General features: G+C 42.2%; 1 protein-coding gene across 23 annotated transcripts in view; it reads left to right on the forward strand.

Moving 5' to 3' along the window:
• MADD (MAP kinase activating death domain) overlaps positions 1-26,725 on the forward strand; it is a 123,488-nt gene that overhangs the window by 52,206 nt on the left and 44,557 nt on the right. For 12 of the 23 annotated variants that reach the window (XM_059722849.1, XM_059722835.1, XM_059722838.1 and 9 more), the window contains 10 exons: positions 258-361; positions 921-1,114; positions 2,097-2,377; positions 3,082-3,224; positions 4,627-4,728; positions 6,567-6,626; positions 7,093-7,195; positions 8,535-8,721; positions 8,927-9,077; positions 17,181-17,387. In XM_059722849.1, the coding sequence (XP_059578832.1) occupies positions 258-361; positions 921-1,114; positions 2,097-2,377; positions 3,082-3,224; positions 4,627-4,728; positions 6,567-6,626; positions 7,093-7,195; positions 8,535-8,721; positions 8,927-9,077; positions 17,181-17,387 (1,532 nt within the window). The remainder of the gene's footprint in view (positions 1-257; positions 362-920; positions 1,115-2,096; positions 2,378-3,081; positions 3,225-4,626; positions 4,729-6,566; positions 6,627-7,092; positions 7,196-8,534; positions 8,722-8,926; positions 9,078-17,180; positions 17,388-26,725) is intronic. The other 11 variants (XM_059722840.1, XM_059722842.1, XM_059722844.1 and 8 more) reach the window with 3 other exon arrangements.

A 26,725-nucleotide genomic window follows, 5' to 3' on the forward strand; every position in this document is an offset into this window, starting at 1 on the left:
ACTTACTGCTTCCTTTTCTCTCCTTTTTGAGAGCCTTGATGACATGTGCTCAACCTAGTCCAGCACTTCCCAGACTGTTTTTTGCCTACTCCTTAATGATCAAATATGCCCTGAATTAGAAGTCAGACCCCAGTCCCAGATTGATGCCAGCTAGACAACTGTGGCTCATGTGTGGGGATCAGTTTGACATGGGACTTGGACAGTCACTCAGAAGCAGTGCTAAGGATCTCTCTCTCTCCCTCTCTCTCTTGTGGTAGTGGCAGTGACAGCGTGGATTATGATGACTCAAGCTCCTCCTACTCCTCCCTTGGTGACTTTGTCAGTGAGATGATGAAATGTGACATTAATGGTGATACCCCAAGTGAGTAATTTTCTGAGCTGTAGTTTCATTAGGCCAATGTGCACCCTTCCTCCCCAGTTCACTTTTGCTTTGGGAGAGATTATTCTTCTGAGTCATTTAATCAGAATGAGAGGCAGGAATGTTATGGTCTGCCCTTCAGGCACCTTCTGGAGAAAAACCTTTTTCCCCTTTCTGCAAACAATGCTCTGAAAGAACAGTAGGAAAAGGATGGCAGGAATTTGTTATTGGTGAATGCAGCTGGTTTGATAGTTCTGGAAGCTAAAGTCTGTCATCCACAAAAGAGGTACAGCATGGGTAATACTAGTATAAGCATCTCCACTCCCAGTCATCAATAAGTCATGGTTTGAAGGAACCACTTCTGGTAGGGAGACAAAAATTAATTCTTTATGAGTTCTGGTGAGGTCACTAGAAATATATATTTGGTTTTGAAGAAATCTTACCTAGTCTTGTCATGTTTTACAGTAAAGTACAAAGCAGCCTTTCTCTGTCAGTGACTCATCCTGATGGGCAAGAGGTTGGAGTTGTGAATGGTTTTTAATGCCATTTTCTGTGTTTCCAGATGTTGATCCCCTGACGCATGCAGCTCTTGGTGATGCTAGTGAAGTGGAGTTTGATGACTTCCAGGAGTATTCAGGAGATCTAGATGAACAGGCTCTGGACAGTGAGAACTCCCAGGACAACAACCAGCCTCGCTCAAGTTCCAGCACTACAGCCAGTAGCAGCCCCAGCACAGTCATCCATGGGGTGAATCATGTGTGTGATAGGACCATTACACTCCCAAGCTGAGGCACCCGAAGGGTTAGAATCTGGAGGAGGAAAGAGTATAGGAATGGGATCATAGTCCTTTCTGTGTAGGGGTGAGGGATGACTCCTGCTAGATGTGCTGTGAGTAGGTGAAGTTTCCATCCTCTTCTTTGGTAAGGCCTGGGCACTGTATATTACAAGGAAAAGATTTCTTTGGTATGCTAGATCATATACCCTAATGGAAGTAATTTGATGAATAATCCGTATTGGACAGGTTATGTACTTGTATTTGCTAGACAAATACCAATTAGATCTTTAATAATCTGATTATTAAAAAAAACAAACCCAAAAAACCTTAAAATAATTGAGGGGTGGGTTTGTACTGAGTGAAGCTAATACAGGGGTCTGGAAGGCTTTGAAAATTAAAATCTGATCAGATCTGCAGACAGTGGAAGTGCCAAATATCTTGGAGTTCACTTCTGTGAGTTGGAAGGGCTGCTGCAGCAAGTGTTACAGGCACAGAGTGAATCCACATAAATGGTATAGCTTTTTGCTCCCAGTGAGGGGGTGGTGGAACTGTGGATACAAACTGGGAGCATGTCTGGGAAACAGTGAGTCTGAGGATCAAGGAACAAATGCAAAGCTTTTTAATAACCTTGTGGTGCAGTCGGATTGATTTCTCAGCTAATAAGACATAAAAGTAAGGTTGTAAAGGTGTCCCTCTGCGTAACCCTGGAACAGTCCTCCTGAAATTAGTAACTGGTTTTACACATGTGCAACTCTGAGTTTTTCAGCTTAGGGAGGGGAGAGAGACATAACAGAGTGGTGACAATACTGATCCAGGGAAAGACTGAAATCTTTTTTTTCCCTTAGTCTAAAAAGATCAGACTTTTCATGGAAGAGGGGGGAAGAACTCCTGAGTCTATAGTAATCTAAGAAAGGGCAGGAAATAAAAATTGGTAAACAAATTGGTGACTTGATTGGTCCACAGGAGTCAGCAGATTCAGCAGAAATGGAGGAGAAGATGGTTGCTGGATTTTCAAACCACCTTCCCACCTTGCCACTGCAACCAAATTTTCCCAAGATAAATCTGGAACGCCGTGAGAACGAAAGCCCTGCTGGTAGCCTGAGCTATACAGATGGAGTGGTGAAGAAACGAGAATATGACAATCCATATTTTGAACCGCAGTATGGCTTCCCTACGGAGGAGGAGGAGGAAGAACAGGAGGAGAGCTACACTCCAAGATTCAACCAGAATCTTAATGGGAACCGGTGAGATTCAATTTGCTAATTAAAATGCTTTGGTGCTTAACTTTTTACTCAGAAATCTTCTAGATCTCAGATATCTTAATGTTCTCCTCCAGTTGGTGCTCAGTAGCTGCAGTTCACAAATGCCAGTACCTTTTTTAGGCTTATTTTTGTTTACATTTTGAGGACTGACAGGATTATTGACTTCAAAAAGTGCTGCAGGTGTCACCTGCTGGCAGTGCCTGGTTCCTAGAAATCTCCAAGGAACTGCCAGTATGAATCCTGGCTCCTGTGAAGCAACATGCAGGGTGATTTGGATGCCACAATGGTGGGTGAATTTATAAAAACATAAAGAGTTCAGAGGTCCTGGAAAATAATGGAAGCTTGAACAAGGGTATGTCATACCTTATCTTACTTGTGTTTAATCCTTTCATGGCAACATTGTTGTGGTATGGCAGAAGGCAAGGCAGGGTGGTATCTGAGATAATGTTTTAGTGATGCATAAGTTTTATTTGGCAAAAACCTATGTTGCCAGATACTAAGAAAAGACTGGCAGAAAGAAAAAATCTTCTATAGAGGGAAAAGGGACAAGGGGAGGGGATGCTACTGAAAGTATTAGTAAGTGGATTGAACATGATGTGGAATGCATCCTAGAAGTCTGGGTCGGGGAGATCCCTCTGGAGTCTGTACAAGGCCATGAATAACATCTCTACCTTTTGTTTTTTAAGGTCTCAGAAGCCACTGCGTCCCAACAGTTTAAAACTGGCCAATGACTCTGATGCGGAGTCAGACTCTCGGGCTAGCTCCCCAAATTCCACTATCTCCAACAACAGCAGTGAAGGTTTTGGGGGCGGCATCATGTCTTTTGCCAGTATGTATTGTTGCATCCCCTAAATCAATGTTAATGATTGTACTTCAGTGTCATTTGGAGAGGGACATGGAACAGGGTGTGAGAACAAGGTGAAGAGCAGTAGCATAAGTAAGGGAGGGCAACTGATGCAGCAGCCCCCAGCATTGATTTGGGGAAACAAGGGGCAAAAATAACAGCCACCACTGCTCTGTGTGCTGCTACTGCCCTGTCACACCTCCGGTGAAGGGCACCTTTAAGCTTCTCCAGGAGGACAGCTGAACTTTAAACCTTTCGTCAGCTCTACCAGAGATCACTCTGGGAGTCACAGCACCTGTGACTGAAGATGCTTCATGCTTTTTTCAGTAAGTTGGGCCTAATTCTATATTAAGACCCTTGGACTTTGTGCTGCTCTGATGTACAGACTAGAAATTCTGTAGCAGCTTAGTTTAAATTAAAAAAGTGATGTATTTAATTATTTCAACATGAGACTGTAATAGATTCAGTAGCCCTTTTTGCTTGTTCAGATATTACATTCAGATTCTTTACCTAACCCCCACAGTTGCAGTTTTTCTGTTAACATGCAATGGAATATACTGACAACGATTACAGAAGTTTTCATGCAGGAGCGGGTCAGGAAGGCAGCTAGGACTTTTGGTGCTTGGTCCAAACTTAAGGGAGGGAGTTTGGGATAGTGGGATAAAAGTGTTAACTGCATGTTTCTCTTAAATGATTTGCTGTAGCATGGTGGTTTCAGGGTTAGCTGCCCTTTTTATCTGAGAAGAATGATTTCAGGCTATCTGTAGACTTGGGCAGATGACTGCATTAGTTACATTCAAACACGTTCTTAAAGATTTTCAGCACAACCAAAAGTGCTAAAAAACCTTTCTCTTTATCATAGAAAGCTCAGATTCTGGAGTATAATTCTATGTCAAAAATGGTTATTTTGGCAAATTCTTCAGTCTGAGTGCATGAGGCCCTATCCATAATTCTTAGTCTGAGCTTGCATGACTTGAAGATTTTTAAGAGTTCTGTTCCCTCATCTGATGCTAGTTCATTCACCCCCAAGGAAGAGTCAATCTGAACACACAAAAGACTTAATCTTATGACTTGGAGGAGAGAATATGGGATATTACCAGATGGTCTGCAGCACCCTTGGGATGCTCTGATACCATACTAGTGAAACAGTATGAAAACTTAGATAAGATTCTTAAACTCTTAAAAAATCTGATTACTTGTAGAAAAATATTCCATTGGGCTAATATTGGTCTTTCAGGGGCACAAGGGAATACAGAATGTAACTGAAGTGCTAGGGATGTGTAGCTTCCAAAATCTGAATAAGAGGATGAATTGTAGGTAGAGTGAATTAATTGTGTGCGTGTGCATTGAGCATAGACATTTAATTGTCTTTCTTCTTCTGTTGTAGGCAGCCTCTACCGGAACCACAGCACAAGTTTCAGTTTATCCAATTTAGCCTTACCAACCAAAGCTGGGAGAGACAAAAACACTCCCTTTCCCAGTCTGAAAGGTAACCACTCCTTCCCCTTGCCAGCTGCTGCCTTTTGAAGTTTGTCAGGCTGCCAAACAGTCCAAGGACTTGACCCCAAAAAATCATTCTGGGGGTGGGGACAGTGAATGGCTTTCTGGGGACCTGGGTCAGTGTTCATCTGGGATAGGTTTTTGACACTGCAGGTTTTCTTTCCAGCACTGGGGTGTTCGTGAGGAAGGAGAGAGTCTTCTGTATCTTCCATTAGTTCACTTGAACATACAGAATACATACACTTCAGCATTTAGCATGACAGACAGCAGGATTCTAGGGTCTGTTCTGCTTACTTCCTTGGACTTTGGGAAAGTGTTCAGAACTGCCTCAGTTTCCCTCTGTACAATTAGGAGAATACCTATTTCCCATGCAGATTCAGGCTTAATTAATATTTTCAGCCTGCCAGATAGAAATTCTCCTGAAGAGAGGTAAAATATTACTACAGTAGCACTCATTTGGGAATGATGATTTGTCCCTAAGCCTGTGTGTAATAGCTTCCTTAAGCAGAGCACTGCCTTCTCCTTTGTAGTACTATAAAGCAATATGGAGTGGAGTCTGGAGAAATGACCCTGGTACACGAGGGCATTACACAGTACAGTCTAACCTAGAGGTAGTTATGATAATGGAAGTTATTTGGCTTGTTATTATTTTTGTATTGAGACTTCTTCAGCTGCCAAGCTAGAGTAAGGCTTTGTTTGCTTTTTTGGGTTCTTCTATATTACTAGAATCTACTGTTCTGTTTTAATACGTTGATTTTATTTATTTTTTCCTCCTCACCATTTTCATCGGTAAAGATTACTTTAATCTGGAAGTGGGAAGGGATGTGGATGAAGGTTGGTATGATGTTTGCTGAACTTTGACCTTGTAACAAAGGCCAGAAGTTGGGTTTTGTGTTTTGACTTTGGATTTTGATTTTGAAATGAATATTCCTTCCTTGGGTGTAAAATGAGAAGACCAGGTTTGGTTTGGTGAAAATATTAGGAAAGATGCTGCACAATTATTTTCTGGGCATCTCCTATTAATTGGTGTATTCCCATTTCCAGTTGTGCAGCGTAGGAAGCACAGCTGTGTTAGTGTGGGCACTTTACAGTAGGATTGTTTTAGTTAATTTTGTTGTTGATTCCACACATTGGAAGAAAACAGTGATGGGTTTTCCCATTTCATATTCATGCTTTACCTCTCATCTCCAGCAGTTTTTTTCCCTTCTTTTCTTGACAACTCTAACTGCAGGTTTTTTTAAATGTGAATGTCAGGAAATGAGTCTGGGCTTTCTCTTTAACAGCAGTCTGTTCTGTGTACATATAGAGGTATGTGTGTGTTGTGTGTGCATGCTGGCCTTGGTAGGTTCACTTACATACCTAATGTTTTCTAAATGTCTTTGTGTCTCTGTACAGATTTAAAATAGCTGTGTAACTCTTCCTCTTCCCAAGTGTATGTGGTACTTTGCATTTGTAACTCTGTGAAGGGAGATGATGCTGGGATTGTTTCTCTGTAAACTCCATTTCATTGCTATTTTATGAATTTTTTCCATCCTTTTTAAATTTTTGTTTCATGCACATCCATTCACTTTCTCAGTGCTGCAGGTGGTTTTTGAATGGAAGGTGCAATACATTGGTTCCCAGGTGCCAAATTTCAGAGCAAGGCCAGTCTTTTATTTAATAATGCTGGCCCCTGCTATCTCTGGGCCGTCAAGCATCCTTTCTACTCAATTGTCATTGGGTTTTGTTTTGGGGGGGGGCTGGGAGGAATTTGGAATCTACCTTGGATTTTTGGTGGAGGGGTGGTGACTTTGTAGTACAGTACTAATTGTGTATTTTGTGTCCCAGTATTTGGGTTAAATACTATAATGGAGATTATTACTGAAGCTGGCCCAGTAAGCAATGAAGGTGGGTTCCCTACAGCATGAGCTGTGCATGATGTAACAACTCCCAGCATCCTCTGTGCCTGCCTTTTGGGCTACCTTTCTCACTGGGTAACCAGTGTCACCCAATCTATACTAGCCCACCCCTCCATGCATTGTGCTTTTACACATAGTGTCTCTAATCTGAAGATAGTTCTTGTAGAACTGCATGCAGAGCAGCCAAACTTCACCTGCCCTTTACCTCCTGCTCTCATTATGATCTTCTCTTCTCTTCTCTTCTCTTTCTGCATTGTTCCCATTACTGTTTTCTGCCGATGTGTGATGCTAGAATATGGTATTTGCTTCTGCTTTTCGAGTTCCCATTTTGTTCAAAGTCTGTTATCTGTTATTTAATTGGATTGTTAGCCAACTTTAGTGTCTCTTGTTACTGCTATGGGCACAGATTCCCTTTTTGATAACTATTCTTTCATCCTGTCTCCACCCCTAACTAGGGAATAGGCGGGCCCTGGTGGATCAGAAATCATCAGTTATTAAGCACAGTCCAACAGTGAAGAGGGAGTCTCCATCACCTCAGGGACGAACCAGTAATTCCAGGTAAAAGTTGCACTAAAAACTTATTTGCATACACATCGCTGGTAGGGAAGTTCCCTGATCCCCTGTGGAAATATTTGTTTATATTGTCTGTTGAAGATGGTGACTTTGTTGTTAGCCTTTTTGGCAAGGCATGTTTTCTTCCTGGTCTTAAGTTTTCAGAGGATGCTTTTACCCCTAAAATGTGAAGGTATTGGCAGCCTTAGAGTTTGTGCTCAAATCTATGTAACTTTGTGCTCTGAAGGGTCTCTTCCTGCAGTCTGGGTTCTTAGAAGGCTCTGGGTCTTGAATTACCATATTTACTCAAATCCAAGATGAGTTTCCCCCATTATCCCCAGCCACACCAGGGGTGGAGGGAGGCCTCATCTTGGATCTGAGTACAGCCCAGTGCAAGCACTGGCTTGGCTCCAGGTTTGGTCCTCAATTTGGACCTGAAGCAGAGCTGAGCCATTGCCTGCCCCTGCTAGAAATATTTGTTTAGCAGGGGAGGAGGCATGCAGCAGAGGGAATATTGAGGAGACCATGAGGTGTGGGGGGACCTGCAGCCTCTCTCCCCCATCCCTTGCTTCTCCCCACCAAGCTTCCACCTCCCCTTCCCCCCCCCTTACTTTTTGCTCCAGCTCCGGTCCCTGCAGCCCCTACCTGCCCTGGCCAGGAGCTGTCACCACTTCTCCTTAGGTGGGCTGGGCTGGGCAGGAGCAGGGCCAGGGTACTGCTGCTGCTCAATGTCCTGGAGGATCAGAGCTGCAGCAGAAGGTAAGAGGGGAGGGTGGGCAGAGAGTGCAGAGGCCAGGCACAGGGGGGTCAGCTTCGCTGGGGAGAAAGGAGGAGTTGGAGGGCAGGGTGTAAGGGGTGAGCACTGGCAGAAGGTGTAGAGAGCAGGGGGCTGGGGGGGGGGCAGGCTGCAGGGGGGAGCAGGGAATGGGGGCCAGGCACAGATGGGAGGGCTAGGGCAGACATAGGCATGGGGGGGACAAGGGACAGGGGAGGAAAACACCATGATAAACTCACTAGTCTCTTTCTTTTTTGTTCTTGGTTAAGATGCAGCTGGATTAGGTTAGATACTGCAGTAGTAGCCTAGCCCAATTGCACTGGGGAGCTAGGAGTATTTTGAGTTAGAGCAGTTTGATGAGATCAGCTTCTGTAAAACATGAGTTAGGGTGGATGAAATTATGTTAGTAGTACAGTGAACTGGATTTAGATACTCCCATCATAAATTCAGTTTTGGTATGGAATACGTCTGTGCAGTTGTCCTGGCCAGGTCATATCTTAGGTCTTCAAACTCTGTGTATAGAGGAACTAGTTACTTTCTGCTTGTTATTCCTCTCTTTCCATCCTGCAGTGAGAATCAGCAGTTCCTGAAGGAGGTGGTGCACAATGTTCTTGACGCGCAGGGTGTAGGCTGGCTGAACATGAAAAAAGTCCGCCGTCTGCTAGAGAGTGAGCAGCTCCGCGTCTTTGTGCTGAGCAAATTGAATCGCACTATCCAGTCGGAGGAGGATGCTCGGCAGGATGTCATCCAGGATGTGGTCAGTGCTCGCTCGCCCTGTGTTACTCAAACTGGTCTTGTGCCCAGCTTTGGTCTGTAGGGAGTGTTGCAAGGTGATGTCTTAAATGATCTCCTAAACTCTGTTAATAGAAAATAGTTTAGAAGCAAAAAACAGTTGGATCCCGGCATAGCTTATATGTGCTGGGATGGATTACTCATTTCTGAGGCAGCCTCTCGTATTACAGGAAATCAGCCGCAAAGTTTACAAAGGGATGCTGGATTTGCTCAAATGCACTGTGTCAAGCCTGGAGCACTCATATGCAAATGCTGGCCTGGGTGGCATGGCCAGTGTCTTTGGCCTGTTGGAGATAGCCCATACCCACTACTATAACAAAGGTAAGAGACGTAGATACAACACTGTCCTATAGTGGAGCATGTAGGGTAACTTTTGGGGAGTTAGATACTTTCTGGCTTCTGTATATAAATTCATGGCTATTTTCGTACCATCCCTAAGATATATAGGTGCTGTGTCCTAATTCATAAAAACACAGAGTTCAAATATGCTTAAGGTACTGAGTGGTCTGAAAAAACATGCCCAACCCAAATTGTAACTGAAAACACAAGCTGTACAACACAATCTAAAGAATACAGCTCTCAGAGGCAAAAAGCGTCTCAGACAACAATGAAGTGGGATTTCTTAAAGCCCAAACCTTCAGATGAGAATGTTCTCCATGTAGCCTCAGAAAGCTGAGTTTCAGGCAGATATGTTCAGCAGGACCACAGCTGTAATGGATGGGCATAGGAGGCATAGGGCCTCTAATTAGGGTTTCAAGTATATATATTGGCCTTTGAAGATTCTAATGAACACTTCAAAGCACACCTGGAACACAGTAAGTAGCCAGTGCCATGTGTAGAATGCAAGTGTAATGGCAATAACTTCACACTGATATGTCAGTCATGGGAAACTATGTTCTGCACCAGCAGAAAATTGCAGAGGCTAGTCAAACAGACATATTACAGCAGTCCTGACTGGAGGTGACAAACACCTGGATAACGAAGGGAAAACCTTTGTCCAAGAGGAAATACCATACAAATACCATGTGTGAAAAATCACAACAAATTAGTACTATCTAATCAGTTCCCTGCAGCTGTGCCATATTGGGGAGGAAGTGGGGAAAGTAGCATTACATTTGAGGTGAAAGAGTGGATATGTTTCTACTCTTCCAGACTAGCCTTTCTCCTTTATTGGGTTCAAACCCCAGTTAAGCTCTAAGAAAGCATAAACAGAATTTAGGTTTGTGGAAAAGTGACTGTATTTGGTGGTGGTCTCTGTTGGTGGCATTGCAGACAACACTGAACAAGTTAGGGAATAAATTCAGATTTTCTGCATCCTGTGTCAGTGTAGATACCAAGTTTAGAACATTTATTCTGTTTTCTACTGTTTTATGACCACATTGTTTTATGACCACATGACTTCTGTTTCAGGGCCTTGATTTTATACATAACCTCCCCAAACAAAGAACAACTTGTAAACATTTAATTAAATGTAAGCGAAGAAAACAAAAGCAAAACACAAAAAACCTGAAAGGTTAATTAACTTCTCTTTCCCTTCTTGTCTTTTCACGCACATTTTTTTTCCGACAGAAAACTGTACTTGACTCTATTCTCAGGTGGGGTTAGAAGCCCTAATTGGAAAAAAGAGCTTGTTTTAGGTGCTGTTTTTTAGGTCTTTGGTTTTGTGCTAAAATAAGAAATGTGTACATAAAAAGGGAAAGAGGAAAAGATCACAAAATGCAGTTTCTGCATTGGATAGTTACAATTCAGTTGCTCGAAGATAACCAATAATGTCAAATGAACCATTATGCCGTTTACCATGCTGGGACTCTGACTTTTCACCTAACTCTGGGAAATGTTTGGCAAATTGTGTTTTCTTTGTTCAGGCAAATCTCTCATTGGAGTTTGGGCTGCACAATATTGCCTTTACTTCACCTTCCTGGTCACCACAAAACATTGTAAGATTAAACCAGTCTTGGTTGGTTAAGCTGGGCATTTCTTGGACAGAGGGAGAATAGACAGGGAGGGAAAACTTGGTGATAGGAATCTTGGTTTTGCATCCCATGAGCTGCTTGACATGCAGGTGGTAATGATGCTTAGTTTCCTTTTTCTTGTCTGAGCCGATCAGTGGGGTAAGGACAGAGTACTGTCTGTACAGCATGATGGTAAATACTTGAGTCCTGTTCACCGAGGCAGAAACTCAGTGATCAAATATAGTGCCAGTTTTTTCCAATTAAAAAGAAACAGGAGCACATCCTTTCATATTATATCAGCAGATAACTGTGTGTGTATTGAATCTAATTCAGCAAAAGCCTGGAAAAAGTCTATGTTTGAAGGAACAAACTGTTCTTTTAGTTGAGAGAGATTCAATTTACTTTTTTTTTTTTTTTACTTTCTTCAGGGCTTCCTTTCTTTAATAACTAACTTACATGCCATTTTAACTTATAAACATGTTCTTTCTGCCACCTTTAGATAATTTAAATCATTAATGAAAAGAAGAATTCAAATCTATAATTTTTTTTTTATGGGGAAAGTAAGTACACCATCCCTATCACATGTTTTAGTGGAAGGAGCAGAATCCCTAGAGGCCTTTCCTCTACCAACTCCAAGGTAAAAGTGAGACAGTAGCTCCTAGGCAGAGGTCTCAAAGGTTGCGGACTAATGTAATATAACCAGGAAGATTGTTCTCATTTAATCACTGCCAAAAGGCCTCCTGTACTCCATGACTGGCACTGACTCCATCATTTGTCATGGAAATATATTCTTGCAGTTAAGCTTTAATTAAAAAAAAAAAAATACCCAACAGTTTCTAAATCTTATGATTATGAAGAAAACCTTAAACATGTAAACAAAGTGTATCTAGTTCAGTATTGTTTTCTTATCTGCAAACAGTGTGGGACCACAGCTCTGAGAGCCATGAATTGTCCATGCTGACCTCAATAACTTATCACTGAAATCTAAAAGAAGGAACAGACTGAGAAGGGACTTCCTAGGTCACCAAATGCGGTCCCCTGTACTTGGGCAGCTATGTTATATAATTGCTTTCACAAAATAATGAAGCTCCACTGCTCCTGGTGGAAGGTTGCTTCAGAACCTCACTGCTCTAATTCTTTGAAATTGTCTTCTCATTTCCGGGCTAAATTTATTCATGCTTTGTCTACGTTACAAAGTCTCCTCTCGTAAAGTAGGTTGTCCAGTCCCCTGATCATTCTCATAACCCTTCTCTGCACCTGTATCAATTCAGATTCATCTTGAACAGGGGGATCAGAACTGTACTTAATATTCCAGATGAAATCTCCCCAGTGCCTTCTACAAGGGTACGAATGCTTCTCTCTACTAGAAAAAGCCTTGTCTGATGCATTGTTTTTCATTCTTGCATCACATAAAGGTGCTCAGTCATGTTGTGGTCATTTGTTGCACCTAGAGCTCTCTCTCCATTGTTTCCAAATGATGAGCTTTTAACTTATTATGGTAGCTTCTCTTATAAAATATTACTGTCAAAGAGCATGTCCTTGCATAACAGAAATCAGATGAAGTTTAGTATTACAAAGTACAAGTCATCAGGGCCATCTGCTTCTTTCTGTATGATATTCTAACCCTTCTTTTTCAACTGTGACTCCAAACTTTTTGTATTATTGGCAAATATTATTAGTATGCTCTTCTTCTTTTTGTGCTGAGGTTGCTAAGAAAATATATACTGAGAGGTCCCAAGGTTCCCCCTTGAATAATTTCACTGGTAACCTTCCGGTCAGTAGTTCTTTTTCAGCACAATTTGTTTCTTCTCTAGTTATGTCCTTACCTTCTTTTGAAATCCCTATAATTTCCATCTTAACTGGTAATTTCCTGCTTTATATAATGCAACAGCCAGAATGATAGACTTATTGGGGGTCCTTATTATTGAAGCTGTTAAAGATCTTTTAGTAGTCTGCAGTGGAGGTTTTCTGATTCCCTGGACTTGAATGTATTAAGTGCCTAGCTTGGTTTTGGTCCTTTCCATTTCCTTAAGACTCATTTCTACAGTTATTCTGCCTATACCCTCATGCTTACATCTGCTTCCTTGTTGGAAACTGAAGCAAAGTATTCATCTAATTTTGGAGCCCTAACTAGCTCATCCTCATTTTTTAGCAGAGCCACTTATTTTGCATTCTCTCTCTCTCTCTCATTTATGTGGCTGTGAATAATTCTTTACTCTTTTTAATTTCGTTTGCAAGGTCTAACTAATCTTGACTTCTGCCAATTCAGTTTATCCCTACATTTCTTGCTTTCTAAGGCATAACTTTCCTTGTTGATCAGTACTTTTTTCCATTCTTTACAAGCTCTGCTTTTTCCTGACAGATGTTTTTCTGTGTGTGGTATGGAATTCTTCCCTTTTGCTTGGGATACAAGTTTCAGACTTACAAAGTTTCTTTTGATGTAAAAAGGAAGTCCAGATCTTCTCTTGTTTAAAGTCCCTCAGTTCTTTAGTGCAGTTGATTGCATTAGGTAGTTCTTTAATTTATTAACATTTCTCCAGGTTAAATTGATAGCCTTTTTTTTTTCCAGACCAAGTTCTATTTATCTGTCCACTTAATTTAAACTGAATCAATATGCACAGGTATTTTCTCCAACTGCAAGATGACCATTTAAATGTTAAATGACAAAAAATGCCTAGAGGCATAGATTTTATGAGGTGGTATCTTCTATGGAGCCAACTGCATAGTTGGGATAGAATTAGACAAGCTTTTCAATGCAAGATATTCTTCATCAAATGTAAGACATTCTGGTATTCAAAGGCTTACCTAAGATAAATTGTCCTAAGAAATCCTTGCCTTGCATAATTCCTAGACCATCATGGCTACAATATCACTCTAACACTACCAAAAATGCATAGCACAGAAATAGTTAATGAAACTAGCTGTCTCCAAGCCTTCCCAAGTGTCAGAAGCCTTATCTAGCCCCTATATAGCTGCTAAAACCTCCATCTTTGCCCCAGATGACTTCTGTGATGCAATTATGGGGCATTAATAGACAAACATTAAGTGTATTGAGGATGGAAAATGTGAGGACAATATAAAATGAAATGGATTAAATATCTACTTACACCAGGGACTTCTATATTGATTCGTATTGTTCATTTTAATATATTTGAATTCACTAAACGGCCTGGTATTTTAATTCTAATAAAGCCGCACAGAATTTCAAGTTTGTTGCATCAGAACTGCCGGTGCTGTAGAACCCAGGGACCTTGCCATGGAATTTACATGCAGCTTTCCATGAGGTAAACGGGACCTGCTAATTAGATTATTAAACAAATGCTGTATTTACGATTTGCTGCTAAAAGCACCCATTACCATAGTAACACTGTTCTCAACACTGCCTGTGCCATTTGTGTGCCTAAAACGCTACTAATCAGGCATAAAGGAATTTTTTAAATTTAGAGCTATCTGGATTTGCCTTATAACTTGCCTTGTCTGCAGCTTCCATGAAAAGGAACATTATTTAGTGAGATGTCAGGATCAAAAGAATGAGCCCTCTCCAACTTTTTAACTTCCATTTTAAGATGTGGACGCTAGAAATAGACCTCACCAGAGGTCATATAACCTCCCTATATTCCTCTTTAAGCATTCAAGGACCATATCGGGTCTTTTGGTCACAGGACTACACTGAAAGTTCATTGTCAGCTGATTACCTACCATGATTCCTCAAGCCCTTTTCTGAGATGCAGCATTCCAGGATTCAGTTCCCAATCCTGTAAGCATAGCCAATGCTCTTGGTTCCCAGATGTATAACCGCATGTTTGACCATATTAAAATAACCTGTTTTAATATTTTAACTGCACACTCAATTCAAAGGGACACAGATTCTTCTATTAAGTTGATACACGTAAGTGACCTGTCTTCATCAAGGATTTGTCTTACCTTTGCAAGGCAGTTGTTACTCTCCCTTCCTGAAGAGGAAAAAAATCTCACAGTCTGTTATTACCATCTCTGCAGGTTTTTAACAGCCACAAAGAGCTTGGGTCCAATGATATTTTGCAAAAGGAGGGGGGTTGGAGTGGAAAAGGATAGTACCAAGTATAAATTATAAATTAAGAAACAAAGGGAATTGCTAAGAGGATTCAGAGGTATTAGTGAGAATTCTAGGATCAACCTAACTAGGGGCAATAAGAAGGAGCATATTGGGAACTAAAGGAAATCTAAAATGGGATTGGAAAAGTTGGAGAGGGTTCAGAAAAGAACCAAAAGACTGACTTGAGGAAATGAGAAATCATCTTTCCTTTGGAGAATTTAAGGCACTTGGTTGCAGTCTAACTTTTTTTTTCAATAAGTAAATTCCTACAATACAAGGGCATTTTTATACATGTAAGCACTGTAGAGCCGGGCACTTTGAAAAGTGTCTGGCACTGTGACACTTGCAGTTATAGAAGCAGCAAAATGTACATCAGCGCTGAGAAAATGGCAGTGGCGCGCTTTTGAACTAAAAAATTCAAAAGTGCACTGCCGCCATTTTCTGCGCGCTGATGCGCATTTTGCCACTTATACAGCTGCACATGGTGCAGCGCAGTTCACCTCAGCTCGCGTACAGAGCAGACTCATTTAATTTGAAGCAGCGGATCTCTGGAGTGTTGTGGGAAAACAGTATGTATATAAATGCCCCAAGTGCCTACATCGGGAAAAGATTTCTGAGAGCAGTGGTCTTAAGATAGCAGACAAAGGTATAATGACACCCAGTGGCTAAAGCTAGTCAGATTTGCACTGGAAATATGATTTTAAACAGTGGAATAACTTGACAAGGATTGTGGCGAACTCTTCATTGTTTGAGATTTTTAAATTAAGGCTAGATTTGATCTTTCTAAAAGATTGAAGTGATTCATGCCCAATAACTCTTTTCATTGAATTGCAGCAGAATTCCTTGCCGTGTTATGCAGGGTAGACTAGAAGAGTGGTGCCCAACCCATTCGGTCCTGTGGCTTTGGGCCTGTCCATGAGCTGGTTTAGGCTGGCATACTGGATCAGTCTGTGGTAGGTTCTGGTGTGCGAGGCTAGTCTGGTCCCAGATCACCTGTATAGGTGAAGTAGACTACTGGGGTTCCACACAGGTCTAGAAACTTGGCAGTGGGGGAGTGGTGGCAGCCATGGGAATGAATAGTGCCACAGCTCCCCTGCCACCAAATTTCTGGACCCATGGGGAGCCCCATGGGCTGGATTCAGCTCACAGGTCATAGGTTGAGCACTACTGGAAAAAGACTACCGTCTCAAGATAGCTATGGGGGACAAACATGTCCTGTCTTATAGGCAGTGCCCCCTTCTTATCTCCCCCTGCAAACAGTCTCTCTCAAGAAACAGGCTACTACTTCCTATTACTACAAGGTCACAATTTTTCCTCCTGCCATTTAAAAATCTATGAAATTAGGAACTCCTAGGTCAGTGGTTCTGAACCGGGGGTACATGTACCCCCAGGGGGTATGTGAAGCGTCATCGGGGGTACTTGAGATATATTTTATACATTGCCTAACACAGGTCGAAGGGCCTAAAAAAAAGTCTTGACAATTTGAAATTGCTGGGGTTTTACTACCGTAAAACGTGCATGTGCATGTAAACCAGATATCCTACTCCGGCTCCATGCCTCAACCTTGCACTGGAAATGTCGCTCCTAGGGGGTACATGAAGCCTCACTCTGAGACCAAGGGGTACATCGACTGAAAAAGGTTCAGAACCACTGTCCTAGGTAGTCAGCTGCAATTTTCATCATTTACACCTGTTGACCGGGTGACACTGGCCAGAATTTCAACAGAGGTGATTTATATTTGCTACTTCTTCACAGAAAGAGAAACTTGTTTAAGTTCCAGAAACGACATTCTGGGTGGATCAGGCTGTCGCACTCCAAATAGTTCAGAGAGAAGAGACCTTGCTATTACCATATCAGAGAAAAGAAACATTTCTAAGCTTTCAGTATGAAGAGAACTGAGTTAGCGTGGGAGCTCATGCACTAGTGCTCTAGTATTCTGCTGCGCTGTTTCATCTGCCTTAGGTCACCCGCAAACCACATTGACCTCTGGGAATGATGATTGGAATGGGACATTGAGTTGCCAGTCAGTCAGAAGAGCATTTAAGCCATTGACAAAATGAACCCACATGGAATTTGGGTCTGCTAGTCTCACAGGAACTGGGAGTGGCCCTCACATCAAACTGCAAGAGCCAATGGTCTGACCAAGAAAACTGTGAAATAATTCCAGTGGTGCCAAGGTGCATCTTATCCCTTGCTCTTTGCAGTGCTGCTCATGGTGAAATCTGAGTCTAAATCTGAGAAGTGTCTATTTTTGGTATTGAAGCTATCATAACACTGAGCTAACATCTACCTCACCTTTTCTCCTTATTTCCTTACCTGCTTCTACCCCACCTCTTGCTTTCTTGTTTTCTCTGTCTTAAACATTGTTTGCTGCTTTTCTTCTCCTTTCTCTTAAAGAACCCGAAAAAAGAAAACGCAGTCCAACAGATGGAGCAGCCACTCCTGTTGGCAAGGACCCTGGTTTAGCCATGAGGGTGGAGCTGAAGCCTGTGGTGCAACTGCCAGTACCTCAACTCATGCCCAGGGCACCAAGCCCGGCAGGGAAAGGGCCAAGGGAGTTTGACACGAGGAGTCTAAAGGAAGAAAATTTTATTGCTTCCATTGGTGTGTATTGATGTGCATGAGGAATACCGGAGGAAGGGTTCTACTTGCATCCTCCCCATTTTAACACACTTCCCTTCATTGCTACAGTAATGCGCTTCATTTGCACCTGGATTGCAAGGACCAGTCACTCCCATCTTCTCTCACTCTGGGAGGAGTATTTTTCAGGGCAGTTTGGTTTTCCAGAAGCTTTTTAATTTTAAATCTTTCCAAGTACAGCTGATGCATAAAATACAATTTGGTGAGCAGTGCAGGGCTGATATTTTCAGGAAGCACAAGTTATGTCTTATGCCAGGCAGAGCCTTACTGAGACACAGTAGTGCTCTACTCGTTACCTCTCAAAATGGTAATAGCACCACATGTTTGCACCAGTTGGCTCTGTCTCTCAGCTGAGTTGGTTAGTATGCATGCAGTGCCACACTAAGATGGCTACGCTTCTGTTTCAGCACCATATTGTGGTACAACACTGCCTGGTGTCATAATTAAGTGGTATAGGCATGCCCATAAAGTGACTTGAGGGAGATGACAGCATAAGGCAGGGACCTTTAGGACTTTGGCAATACCTAGTACAGAAGGAATTAACTAAAACAAAAAATCCTGGTAGCTCTTGCCATGCCTTATAATAATAAAATGAAGGTATCTAGGGTATACAATAGATATGGGGTGTCACTATCTGCTGGTGGTTAACAAAATCCTTAGGAAGGAATTTTGCTGCTCTTCATTTTCTTTAAGTTGGACTGATGGATGTTCTTTCCACTTCCTGGCAGACAAGCTGCCTTTCTGCCTGCCTAAACAGCATCTGCTAGGCTTGTGTTTGGTATTTTCCCAGTTTCATTTTGTTTAACTGGAAAAAAAACATAGTTATATGAAAAAGCAATAGCTAATGAAGCTAGCTTTTCCCCTTTCTTTCTCTTCCTACTTTCACATAATGGCCACAGTCAGAAATTAATTCCTTTTATTGAATGGTGCATCCCTCTGACCCAATATGTTTCCTTGATGCAAGAGGGGGAGGAGTGCGCATTAGAACAACTGGAGGTTTTTAGTCTATTTGGAAATTCTCCAGGTAACAAAAATGTAATCATATTCCTAAGATCAAACTTTGGGGGTCTGAGTTCCTTCAGAGTATATACTTGCTTTCCTTTTTCTGAGGAAAAGGACAAAAGGTGAAAAAGACATTTTCTTGGAAAAGGGGAAACTATCTTCTGCTAAAAAGTCAGGAAGATGGAAGCTCTTAGCCTGAGACTATTGCACAGAAAGAAGGCGCAGCACTGACTGGACTGGACAGTCAGCTCTGCTTTTTGCCTGAAACTAATGATCTACCTCTTGCATATGGGTGTTGTAAGGATCAGTCTCTCCATGTTTGTGATGCACCATGGAAAAAGGTTGCGCTCCAGAAGTGCTAAATGCTATTTTTCTATTTTAATATTTACCATTGAAACTGTTACTGGCAGAGGAGCATCCTTGAACAATTAGCAGTGTGCTGAGCAACAGGGAACAAGTTAATTTCTGATTTTGCTCTTCATAGTTTCAATAGTTGCCACTTGCTGAAGATATTAAATGCAAGAGAGAATGAAGCAATTGGACAAAATCAGAATTATTAAAGCCAGTCTGAAGGGCTGGGCTGTCTCAGTTTCTTAATGGAACATTCTCTAACCAAGTGATGTAGTTAGTCTGAAGTAGAGCAGAAGGTAAGGTAGATTTGCATCTTATAGTCTAACTAATTTAGATATATACAACATAAGCTTTCATGAACTGGAGCTTACTTTATCAGATGCTGTGAAAGGGTGGACAGAGAGCAGCGTATAGAGTGGAGAGAGCGATTTGAATACAACAGGTAGGAAGGGAGAGGGGCCTGAGGGACAGGGGTAGTGCTTGGAGAGGCATACAAGCTAAGAAACCATGGGAACAAAGGGGTCACAAGCTAATGTAGGGTATGGGATAAGAATCTGTTGTCACTATTTAAACTATACATAACACAGTCCAGTCTGTAGATAAGTTCTTGTTTTGTAACTTCTTGTTCAGATCAGTTTTTAGAGGTTTGCTGCCTAAGAACTGTGCCACCCTCAGCAATGCAGTGTCCAACATGGTTAAAATATTCTGCCACCATCCTTTTTGTCTTTTTGGAGCTAATATCAGATTGATGTTTGTTCATTCATTCTTTCACATTTGCCCCATCTCTCTAATGTAGACATTAGAGGGACACTGTTAGTGGGTGATAGCTTTTACGACATTGGTGAAGTTGCATGTCAGTTGCATGTCAGTGAACTTGGAATGCTATTTGATGATGTGGGCTGTCTTGTTGTTGGGGCACAGCAGGCATCTTGGTCCATTGCAAATCCTAGTGCCTTGGTGAGTATGGGAGTTAAATAGTCTGTTTCCTGACAGATGCCATTGAGGGTGAGGGGGTGGGGACTACCTATAAGCCTGGACAGGCTTGTCTCCCATAGCTATTTTGAGACTGTTGTCCTTTTCCAGGATGGTTAGAGGGCATTAATAGGTGTTCAAGGTGGGGACTGTAGGTGATTACCAGAAGGGCTGTGTTGTCCTTGTTCTGGGTACTGTAGCAGATTGGTGTGAAGTCTGAGTCTGGCTTCATTTGATTTTTAAGTAGCTACAATTTGGGGATTGTACTTTAATTTTAGAAATCCCTTCTCTAGATCCTTAAGGTGTGCATTCTGGTCCATGCGGTAAGAGCAGATATGATTGTAACCTAGATCTAATATTGTGCTTAGGATGAAAGTTGATGGGTTTTACCTTTTTCATTTGAATCAATGATTTTAAAATGTGGTTCTGATGTAAAAAGGCATTGCATTTCCTTCCCTCAGTTTTCAGACTCTTGCTTATTTATTCAGTTTACGAAGAAGGAGATGTTTTACTTGTCAGTCTAGTAGGCTCACTTGGGATCTGGAAATCAGCCTGAGTTTTTTTTAAGTTTTCATACATTGCCACTAGTGCTTAAGGCTTTTCAGGACAGATGCTAGCTGTGTCTAACTTCATAGCCTTTGGTGGATTTGTGCAATATAAAGAAGTTTGCAGGTAGAACATAAAAGGCATTCCCATCTTTAAGGATAATGAGAAGGCCTATGATAGTATGTCATTAGAAAAAATTGGGAAGAGTTGGAAAGGTTAAAATAAGAGTAAAACTTTTGTGAATTTTATTAAGAGAATTTACCAAGTCAGTGAATGTTGTGTGTAGACAAGGTAGGACAGATGGAAAGCTTTCACTTGAGGCATGGCTTGAGCTTGGGTGGCGTGTTTGTTTACATTTCAATGTGGTTATGAAAAGAAGTGGAGGCTATGTTAGTTGATGATATGATAATACACTTCTTCCTTAAATTATCTTAAAGGCATCACCTATATGAAAGACTTTGGTTAAGAGGGGAAATGTTTAATATTTAGATATTTTGAATGGATTTAAATATCTTGGCTCAGTGATCACTGGTGATGGAAGGACTGGAGAAGTGGCAAGATGACTGCAGCTTGCTGGGAACTTTTATAGAAGCATGAAAGGGTAAGCGTGGGGCAGGAATGTCCTGGAGGAAATGAAGTTTAGTTACGTTACAGGATTCATTACATCTTGGTGGTTTTGTAGGGATCCTAGGCTGGGGTTCTAATGAAGATAGATTTCACCTGGCTGCAAGTTGCAATAATGCATTTTCCGAGGGCAGTTCTTGGGAGGAGTTGGAAGACATGAATAGAAAGACAGGTTGATGGTTTTTGAGTGTGTGAAAAGAATGTACAAGGCCAGGATACCATATGGAATGCTGAGGATGGATATTGAGGGCAGTAGGAGATAAAAAGGTGAGGTAGAGAAGGATGTTGACATAAGAAGTGGTTCCTGATAGGAATTTTGCTGCAAAAAGATGGTGAGAAGAAAGAAAGATATTTCCAGACCCAGAAAAAAAGCTGAAACACATAGCTAGTGTTGATGACAATCACTTCCCACCTGATTATTTGCTATCTTCTCTCACACATTCCAGTTCCCTTGTAACAGGGTACTGTCTCCAGGGTGGTTGCAAGCCCCTGGAGGCCCCCCAAATCCCTCTTTTTCCTTGTTTACTCTGGGAACAGTCCCCACTTCACTTTCCTGACACGTCTTGCTATCCCTTATAGTAGTAAAGGGGAGGCTGCCCCAGTGCTTCCTAGGCCTGATCTTGCTCCAAGGAACACCTGGAGGTGTGGGTCCCTTGCCTTAAGGGCTAATTGCACAGCTCCATATATCCCCTACACCATACCCTATGCCTCAGACTTTGAATCTCCAATCAGGTGGGGCACTTGTCCCAGTGTCTCCAGGCCTTTTTTTCCCTTTGTTGGGGTTTTAGCCTTCCCAGCTTCTGCCCCTCTACTCTGACTGGTCATGCAGCCCAAGCCCACTGCTCTAGGCCTGACATCTGGGCCCCAGCTCATGCTCTGCCTTGAACCTACCGCTGCAGGGCTCAAGACAAGTACATACAACTGGGATACTAATGAGACCTCTGAAAACCTCACCTTTATAGTCCCAGCCCAAACTGGTTTAAACTGCAGCATAAACACTAAGGCCTTGGGCTATAACATAAGAAGAAAATGAATGCTCTATGCCTGTGTACCAAGAGTCTCTTTCTCCCTCTCTCTGGGTTGCTCTTTCTTGTTCCCCAGCTTTCTAAGCTGCTTTCTTTCAGCCTCCTTGGGAATTTAGGAGTCCTGCACTCTGCAACTCTCTGGCTGGCTCAACCCTAGGGCTTTATATAGCTTTGGCCTAAGCCCTCTTCTAGTCATGTGATACCCCAGTCAGCTAACCTGACTACAGGGCTGTCCTTTAACCCCTGCTCTGCTGACTGTTCTGTAAAAACTCTGTCCTTAAAGGGGCTGCACCGCTTTCTAGTAACAGGGCCAGTTCCCAGTTACACTTGCACTGAGCAAGAGTCCAGAACTTAACACCAGAATAAGGTGGGATCCATGTCCAGTTCTCTAGTTTGGATCTACCAAGGAGATTCCACTAAAGGGATGTGTTTCCTCCATTCACTACTCATCTAATTTTTTTAACTCTGTTCAAATGTAAACTTTAAGTTTTCTGATTCCATGAGATGCTAGGAAAGGTAGAGATGTAGACTGTTTGCTCATCCCTGGAACTTGGTTGGTATATGAATAAGATCAGGGAAAGTGTGAGTCCTATACTGAATGGAGGAGGCAACCTAGTGACAGATGATGCACAATAGGTGGAAGTACTCAATTCCTTTTTTACCTCAGTGTTCACAGGCAAGGTCAGCTACCAGACTATGATACCTGGCTGCACAGCTTGAGGAGGAGGTGAACAGCTGACGGTGGCAAAAGTAGAGATTAGGAACTGCTTAGAAAAGCTGGATATGTACAAGTCCATGGGGCCAGACAGAATGCTCCTGAGGGTGCTGAGGGAGTTGGTGAGTGTGATTGCAGAGCCACTGACCATTATCTTTGAAAACTCATGGCTTTCGGGAGAGGTCCCAGACAATTGGAAAATGGCAAATGTAGTGCCCATTTTTAAGGAAGGGAAGAAGGAGGATATGGGGAACTACACACTGGCCAGCCTCACCTTGCTCCCTGGAAAAATCATGGAGCATATCCTCAAGGAATCCATTTCTGAGCACTTGGAGTAGAAGGTGGTGATTAGGAACAGTTGGTATGGATTCACCAAGGGCGAGTCATGCCTGACCAACCTGATTGCCTTCTCTGACAAAATGACTGGCTCTGTGGATGCAGGGAGAGAGGTGGATGTGATCTACCTTGACCTTAGTAAGATTTTTGGTACAGACTGCCAGAGCATTTTCACAGACAAGCTAAGGAGAAATAGGTTAGATGAATAGACTGTAAGGTGGATAGAAAACTGGCTGGATCGTCCAGCTCAAAGGGTATTAATCAATAGCTTGATGTCTAGCTGGTAGCTATTATCAGGTGGAGGCCCCAGGAGTTGGTCCTGGGGCCAGTTTTGTTCAGTATCTTCATCAGTGATCTCAAAGATGGGATGGAGTGCACCCTAAGCAAGTTTACAGGTGACACAAAGCTGTGGGGAGTACTAGATACGCTGGCAGGTAGGGCTAGAATTCAGAGAGACCTGGACAAATTGGAGTATTGGACCAAAAGAAATACCACGTGGTTCAGTAAGGATAAATGCAAAGTCCTGCACGTAGGACAGAACAATCCTGGTACAGGTTGGAGACCATGCACTTGTACAGGTTGGGGACCTGTTGACTAAGTAGCAGCTCTGCAGAAAAAGAACTGGGGATTGTGGTGGACAATAAGCTGAATATGTGCCAACAGTGTGCCCTTGTTACAAAGAAAGCTAACAGTATACTGGGCTACTACATTAATAGGAGTGTTGCCAGCAGATCAGGGGAAGTGATTATTCCTCTCTATTCAGTACTGGTGAGGCCACATCTCATAGAGAAGTAGGGGAGGGACCTCAAGAGGTCACTTAGTCCAATGCAGGGATCGAACCTGCGACGTTGGTGTTATTAGCACCTGGAGTACTGTGTTCAGTTTTGGGCCCCCCACTATAGAAGGGATGTGGACAGATTGGAGAGAGTCCAGTGGAGGGTAACGAAAATGGTTGTGGGGTTGGGGAACATGAATTACAAGGAGAGGCTGAGGGAATTGTGTGTATTTAGTCTGGAGAAGAGAAGACTGAGTGGGGATTTAATAGCAGCCTTCAACTACCTGAGGGGTGGCTCCAAAGAAGATGGAGCTAAACTGTTCTCAGTGCTGAGAGATGACAGAACAAAGAGCAATGGTCTCAAGTTGCAGCAAGGGAAATTTAGGTTAAATATTAGGAACAGCTTTTTTACTAGTAGGGTAATAAAACACTGGAACAGGTTACTCAGAGAGGTTGTGGAATCTCCATCCGTGGAGGTTAAGACCCAGCTAGATAAAGCCTTGGCTGGGATGATATAGTTGGGGATAGTTTTGCTTTGATCAGGGGGTTGAAGTAGATGACAACCCTAATTTTCTATGGTTCTATAATGTATCTCAGCAGTGGATGGAAAAATCTGGAAATTCTTACTTCCAATAGAATATAATTTCTTGGAAGCGAGTGTCTTGCTTCAGAAGGGCTTTTTGTTTTTTTGTCTTTGGCTTTTGAAGACTTTGCTTCTCTACTCTTTGCTCTTTTGGCTTTTGCTGATGTCTGTTTTGTTAGGTTTTCCCCCAGTAACTAGCTGGTCCTAGACTTAATTCTTATGCTCGAAGAGTTGTTGCATTTTTAGAGCTCTTGCCACTGCAGTGGAAGCAAGAGGTTTGGAGTTTAGATTTTAGATTGTGTTTTGGATCCTATATCATAAGATCCATATTTACACCAGACACTTATTTTTCTCTAGCATAAAGAGAATCCAACAAACTTGGATTAGATGGAAAATCTTTTGTTCTCAGCTTGATCTGCAGATGACTGCATCAGATGTCCCACATTTGGTGATTACCTTGAATTAAAGGGAGATCATTCAGCACTTCTAGCACAATAGCTCCTTTTTTGATTTTATGGAAGTTTCAACATAAGACCTAATCTTAAAGGGTCCTACATATGCCCATGGCAAATTCATAGCCAAGCCCAAAAATACCGATTTTAAATATCTTCATGTATAGATTCTCTCTTCTTTTGAGGTGGGTCTCTTTGGAGGAAGAAGCATTTTAAAATATTAATTGAATTACTGATTAAGCAAAGTATGCTCAAGTTTTGGTGGTAGTTTACAGCCTCAAGCGGTATAAAAGCAACAGGAAACAAGTGTTGTCAATAAGCCTTTAGGTAAAGCAGATGTTGTGAAGAAGAATCTGAATAATGGAGCTTTTGCTTGTCACAGTTTGAAAGAAAACATACTAGAGTTTAAAAACAGGTCACCAGGATGAATGGAGATGCATCATCTACAGGACCATTTTTTGCCAGTGGCCCAGTTCATGTGTATTGTTAATCTGGTGATGGGACTGTGTTCATGACATCTAAAAATACAGCAACTAATTATATACAGTTCTTTTCATATTCTACAGGCAAGCAAGTAGGAAGACAACAGAGCTTCCTTGCATGAGCCCCATTGCTGTTTTTGACCTTCTTCAGAAAGTAGCTGATTGCTTGTAAATCTCCAAATATGTGGTTTTGTATTCACAGTCCCTGGCAATGGGAAGTATATTAGCAAAGTTCTTTTTGTTCATGCTAGTCATTCTCTTGTCTGATTTGGAAGATGGTAGTTTCTATTGGCAAGGAGCAGGTCTCCTAATATATATACTGGGAGCAGAACTGTGCCTGCTCAGGCAAAAGCTCCCTGGGGTTGGGAGGAGCAGTATTTTGCTCACTCTACTTGCCCGTCTTCTCTCCCCACCCCATACACTGATTGGGGCAACCTCTTCCCTACTTTGCTTCTATGACCAGTTAGGGGCAATGCAAAGCTTCCCATGCCTTGGCAAAAACTCCTGGGAAGGGGGGAGCTAGAGATCCTGGTGCCCCCTCATAGTTGCTGCTTGGGACAGGTGGCTTTCATAGATTCATAGATGTAGGGTTGGAAGGAACCTTTGTAGATCATCAAGTCCGACCCCCTACCCTGGGCAGGAGAGAAAACTGGGCTCAAATGACCCCAGCCAGGTAGATGTCAAGCCTCCTCTTAAAGGTGGGCTTCCTTGTCCCACCCTAGTTATGTTACTGTATTCTATCTTTTGTTTCTATCTGTATTGTTTTGTTTCTGTTCTTGATACTGTCCTGCTAAACATGACGGGGCAAACTGTGAGAAAAAATGTTTTCTTTTACTTTGTAAAAGCCAGGCTTCCACTGGACAATTTCTTAGCTTGGCTCTAAGCTCTGTCCTAGTAGAAGCCTTTTAATATTAAATGTTGATGTTGAACTTACTCAGTAGTTCAGCAGTCTAAAATGAAAAATCTCCAGTATTTTCCCAAAACTGTGGGCCAGATTTATTTTATATTCGGAGACTCCTTGCAATTATTTTGTGAAGAGGAAAGACTTGAGTCTGGAATGTCAAGTATATGACCTATGAGCCAGATGCAGTCTGTGGTCTGGTCTCTCTGGTCTTGTAGGCCAAGGAGTTTGGGGATGCAGCTAGCGCTGTGAATCCTTCCACAGAATCTGGGGCCCTGCAGCCCTAGCAGACATGGCCATTGATAGCAGGTAGGTGAGCCAGGTAAGATTGACCCCTGACATCAGTGATTTAAGCTGTCTGTGTTGGCTTCTTGCTGATTGTTGCCACCTGCTGTACTTCTGTTCAGGTTTGTATGTCATGCCATCCCTCTGGTAGCTTATATTCCTAGTCAGATTTATTAGATGATCTCTCCTTTTTCTGTTAAGAAGCAGTCTGCAGGAAATCCTGAAATTATTTTTTTTATGCTAGGTCTTACAA

This window comes from Alligator mississippiensis, chromosome 2 (genome assembly GCF_030867095.1).
Source record: "Alligator mississippiensis isolate rAllMis1 chromosome 2, rAllMis1, whole genome shotgun sequence".
Classification (NCBI taxonomy): Eukaryota; Metazoa; Chordata; order Crocodylia; family Alligatoridae; genus Alligator; species Alligator mississippiensis.